This window comes from Gossypium raimondii, chromosome 2 (genome assembly GCF_025698545.1).
Source record: "Gossypium raimondii isolate GPD5lz chromosome 2, ASM2569854v1, whole genome shotgun sequence".
NCBI lineage: Eukaryota > Viridiplantae > Streptophyta > Magnoliopsida > Malvales > Malvaceae > Gossypium > Gossypium raimondii.
In genome coordinates, this window is record NC_068566.1 from 40528635 (window position 1) to 40534634 (window position 6000).

The window sequence follows — 6000 nt, forward strand, 5'->3', positions numbered from 1 at the left end:
GATTATTGATAGTTAAGTATTGTATATAAAGAAAATAAATGTCAATAAAAATACAAAAAACTATATTTTTATGATTAATAAATATTATTATAAGATATTTTTGTAGTTCATCAAATTAACTTTAAAACTCGAATTAAACACTAAAATTTTAAGTCTATTACTTATATTAAAAATATTTTTTATCAAATTCAAGAATCACATTAAAACAAAACAACATTATGAAATACTTTATATATATATATATAAGTAACAATTCACTTCTATCATTGGCATTTCATGAACAGCAACATGAACATTACGATAATTGATATAGTCTCGAATTATAAACATGCTTAATTACTACTAAATTATCTAAAAATAATTTTACAAATTTCATATCATTGATTACAAAAGTATTATCATTTCTTCTCATTTTTCAAAATGATATTGCCTACGTTTTTTACTACTTATTTTTTCTAAAAAATTGTTTACCTTTGATTAATGGTAAATATAGTTACTAAACATTAGAGGTGTTTTCGAATCACTCGAGTTCAACCCTTATTTTACTGTTTAAAATATGATAAAATAAATAAATTTTAATTACAAAATCCAAACCTTGCCCAACTGAGTTGCTCAGACTAACACCTCACCCTATAGTTTTAAATATTATTTATACATTTAGAAGAAATAATTATATTCTTTAATTTTTATATATTATTTTTTCTGTACATTGCAAGAGTATACAAACTAGAAAGAATATATAAACAAATAACATGGTTTTTTGTTTTGTTTTTATAAACCAATTAAATACCGCAGGATAACATTCAAATAGAGGTGCTCATGGGGCGGGCCGGGCCGGGCCCAACAAAATTTTGGCCCGCTTACTAGGCCGGGGCCCGGCCCGGCCCGTTTTTTTTACTTAAAAGTTAAAACTAATTGTTATTAAAGTTATATCAAATATCAAATTATATATTTTTTTGTATATAATGAAAAATTTTAAAATAATAGCTTTCATCATGTTATCTATAAACTTTATGTTAGAATTGATGTAGTATTACACTAAACTAATACACTGTAAGTTTAAAAATTACCAACTAATTGAATTTAAATGTTTTTAATTGTCTATAATTACACATTTGTGATATTTAGGTAACAACCAATTCTTAAAAAGAGAATAAAAATAAAAATGATTATACAAGTAATAAGGACTAGCAACATATTATCATTGGGCAATAAGCACTGCTATTGCTTTTAAGTTTTAAGCTGCAAAAAACTGTCAAATAATACCAAAACTGTCAAAAATGTCACAAATATTCTATGCATATTACATAATAACATAATTAATTTAAATATTCATTATTGCTTTTAAGTTTTAAGTCGCAAAAAGCATCAAATTTAATTAATTTAAATTAATAACATAATAACATAATTAATTTAAATATTATTTATGCATAATACCATTGCTTTTAAATCATATTAAATCAACTTGAGTTTTAGCATTTACTAAATCTCTAATTTTGCTTCAAACTATCTTTGAGGTAAGAAAACATAAGTTAAACCCCACAAGTACACGAACCTCCAAAGTCCAAAATGACTTTGGAAAATTAAGCAACAAACCATAATATTCATACATTAATCCATCAACATCTTTAATTTCATAACAAAATATAAATTGTCCATCAACATATTTAGAAGGAAAGTATCTTAAAAAGCTACTGAAGAAACATCATCATCCTCATCGTCGTCATCGTCCTTTTTGCAACCAATTTCTAACATGAAATAAGAATAAATAATTAGATAATCAAATTGATGAAAAAATAATATAAAATTCGAACAATAAAACGAGAATAATAATTACCTGCTGAAAATCCCTTAGCTCGCATCCAATCATCCAAGCAAACAACGGATTGAACTGTTTTTGGCTTAAGTGAACTCCTCAAAGGTGTGATAACTTTCTTACCCATGCTAAAAGCCGATTCGGAAGCTACAGTCGATATGGGAATTGCCAAAAGATCACGAGCCAATAATGAAAGCTCATTGTATCGAACTGAACTTTTGCTCCAATACTCTAAAACATCTATTTGACTATTCAACTCAAGCTCCGGTTCTTCCAAATAAATGTCCAACTGTGACTTCTCACTCCTAGTGCTAGATTCATTTAAATATCGTTTATAATCATCACTCTCATCAAAAACTTGCTTGGTCTGTTTTCATACAAGAAGAAATAACATATGGATATAAATGTAGATAGGCTCCTTATTAGAGAATTTAAAACAGTGTTGTACTAAGAGAATTTAAAACAGTGTTCGAGAGCTCATTAGGTTCACTAAATTTAAGGAATACCTCGACCAATAGAGATATGATCTGTAAATTCACAAGAAATATCAATATTATACATAATATTAATTATAGATATTGATCCCATGAACTTACAAAATGTATTTTTACTAACCGAAACTCTACGAAAAACAAAACCCCGCCACAGTTCATTTTCAATTCATTTTACATCAACCAACAAATTCAATTCAATTCATTTTCAGCAACTTTTCATTCACTTTCTCACCAACCAAAAAATAGATCAAACCAAAAAGAAAAGCAGATGAAATTTTGACTTTGCAAAAACATGACCATGTAAACCTAACTTCATTCGTATTTTAATCTTAAGGATCTTTAAGATCAAATTCCCGTTTGTTGACCAAGAAAACTGATGACAAGAAGTATTTATTACTCATACATGTAAACCTAACATCGTAATTCATATTTTAATTTTACATCAATAAATTCAAATTCAAATTCAAATTCATACAAGACAATCATTTTAAAAATATATACTTAATAATTTTTATTTAAACTTTAAATGTTTTTCTTTTAATTTGAAATTAAACAATTTATCTAAAATCTGATTTTTTTTCTTGAAGTACTAACTTCATTAAAAATGGAAATCGAAGTACCATTGAAGTCATTTCCACTGCATATAATCAAGCTTGAACCGTTGGTCCACGTAATAATATATATAATACTTTTATTATTGAATTTAAATCAAATAAATTTGAAAGATAAAGGTAGAAAGGACATGCCAAAATCTGGAAAATGATCAAGCCCATCTAGACAATTTTTACAGAAAAGCACTAGCAAATGACTTCAAACTTCAAAGTTCAAAGAGAACATGGCAACAATATATTAAAAATCGAAGCATGTCACCGTCACTAAACTCAGCAATAAAGAGCAGCCTTCTCTTAAGTCTTAAATACATGATTAAAATGAAAACTAAAGTGAAGAAGAATAGAAAGAAGTTACCTTGAAGGCTTGAACTTGTTGATTTGAAGGGTTTGGGTCGGACTCGGAAGTTGCAGAAGAATCGAAGTGAAGAGAACAACAATGCCACCTAGTGTCGTGGAGTGGAGGTGGAGTGCTGGAGGACCGGAGACCGGAGGTGGGATGGTGGATCGGTGGGGACTATAGGTAGGTTTTCGATTTGGGGAAAAAAGGGAGGAGGGAAGGGAAGGGGTTAGGGATTTCTGTCTAAAATTTTAACGGGGTTGGAGAAATGGGGAGGGGAAATGGGAAAGGTCAAATGTAAATTGTAAAATGTAATAATAAAATAAAAAATATATTATTTATAGCCGGGCCGGGCCCGGGCCAAAAAATTTTTGCCCGAGGCCCAGCCTGTTTTTTAAACGGGCTTCGATTTTTGTCCAAGCCTATATTTCGAGCCTATATTTTTACCCAAACCCTGCCATTTTTCGAGCGGACGGTCGGGCCGGACTGGGCCGCCCGGCCCATGAGCACCTCTATCATTCAAATAAGGAATGTAAAGATTCTCCCTTTTTTTTTACTTTTGAGTATTTACGAAAGTTGCTTTAATTTGATAGGCTTTTTTCTACTACCTTTTTGGTCATTTGAAGTAGATAAAAATTATATTTTTTTATTCATTTTTTTTTAATCCTTGACCATGCCCTTTGCATGTATGCTCATAGGAAGCGTGGAAAATAAGGTAGAAGTTCATTACGTTTCTTCTGCTGAAATTTACATTTTTTATAAGTTTAATTTTTGGGTAAATTATTTTGTTTGCTTCAGATTAAATTTATTTAATTAAAAATATATTTTCATCACAGCAACTGGACATCCAAGTTGACATTTAAAACTTATTTGGACTGTCACGTAGGATTGTCATTAGGGAGGGAATGGAGTTTAACAATGAAGTGACCACCTCGTAACAAAACGATAATGTAAGTGACTAAAACGTAACATTTCAAACATAAATGATTAAAATGTAATCTGAGCCAAATAAAAATAACTAATTTTGTAATTTACATTTTTTTTTGAAAAAAAAAAACTAAAGATATTAAAGATGAAAAGATCAAAAAAATTATTAATCAGTAATAGTACGAGCATGCATGCTCATCGTGTAGCTGGATGTGTGCTATATTTGTGCACGAAAACAAGGTGTCCTTGTCCACACTTATTACTCGCACAAAATAAATAGAGACAGTAAACAGTTGGATAAATTATGAATCAAATCGATTTATTTCGAATAAAGTGATTCTGTTTTGAGAAATTTGTAGGTAAATCAAATTTTTAGATAACGAATATGGATGAATTATGTTATTTGTCTCACCCTTCTCGTTATATAAAATTATTATTATTTTATTATATATAAGTATGAAAAGATAAAATTGAGGTTAGACGAAACTGAAGATAAACGTATCTAACATTTATGGAAAGTATAATGATTATATCAATAGTAGAACGAGAATCAAAATAATTAGTGCCATATTTCATATATATTAAAATTTTAACAAAATTTAAGCCCAATTAATAAAGCAATTAGTGTTTCTTAAGCATTGTATGAATTTCATTTTTACCAAATTAAAAATAAATACAGAGCAAAGCATAGACTAATGATAAAGAGAAATGTAAAAGCATAAAAACATCAATTCTCTTAGTGAGAATGGGTTTAAGAACATAACCCAAAAGAACCTAATATTCAACAACTCATAGGAGTAAGATCGGAAGTTTTGGCGGCGGGGACGGTGGTGGGGTTTTTGTTAAAAACTCGACTGCCAAACAAGAAAAAACCCAGAGAATGGCCAGCCACGGCGGCCAAGAAAACGCCACCGTTGAAAGACATGATGGCCAACATCACCAAATACGCAAGTCCAACCCTCAGAGCATGCAACAAAGTCTGAACCAGACCGGCGGTCACGTGGTGGATCGAACCGGATTTCGTCAACCGAGAGTGAGAAATCCCCTCCACCATGAAAGCAAGCATGAAGACAGCTATGAGGGCCAAGACATACATGCCGGTTCTGGTTCCGGGCCAACCGGAGAAGAGAATTTGGGTGTTGCTGCCCCAAAAGAAGGTCATATGCATCATCATCTTACGGTGGTTCATCATCGTCATGCCGCCGTCTGATGAGTTGTGCATCATCATGCCATGCGTATGATCATCAATCAACTTCTCCATGGATGTTCCTGGATACCTGGGAGTAGGGAAGTGTGTTAAGGTTTTAGTGAGATGGTAGAATCTCTTATAAATTTGCTCGGTTTATACAGGATGTTGCTGTTACGTAAACTGATAGTACATTACACGTTTTCATGTTTTTCATTAGTAGTACATAAGTTAATTCAGGTTAAATTTAGTTTTAGATTTTTTTATACAACTTTTGATTCATTAAATTCGTTTGAAATCGTGTTGTTCTATATTGACAATAATCTTTAAGGATAATAATGGAACAGTGAGAGCGAGGGCTAATATAAATTTGTGTTCTCTTATATCGGTCATAATGTTTAGGGGATAGTAATGGAACAGTGAAAGTATGGGTCAATATTGCTAAATCTATCACTACTCCATAGCTAGAACGTTTTGTTCCACCTCTCACTTGACTCCACTATAAATGTATAATATTAAAAATCATTACCACTATCTATAGATGTTGGATGCATACATCTCTACCTACCTTGTTTCAATTCAATTCAATTTTTGCTAATTATCTTTAATATTTTTAATCTTTTAAATTG

General features: G+C 30.7%; 1 protein-coding gene across 1 annotated transcript; it reads right to left on the minus strand.

The window, feature by feature from the left end:
* Positions 1-4869: 4869 nt before the first annotated feature.
* On the minus strand, positions 4870-5450 carry LOC105789873 (copper transporter 6). Its single transcript, XM_012617190.2, has one exon. It carries the CDS (start codon positions 5444-5446, stop codon positions 4967-4969), a length of 480 nt encoding a protein of 159 aa, XP_012472644.1. The 5' UTR covers positions 5447-5450; the 3' UTR covers positions 4870-4966.
* Positions 5451-6000: the final 550 nt, after the last annotated feature.

Excerpts from the sequence above, each read along its gene's own strand:
- LOC105789873 (XM_012617190.2), bottom strand. The coding sequence starts at position 5,446 with ATGGAGAAGTTGATTGATGATCATACGCATGGCATGATGATGCACAAC.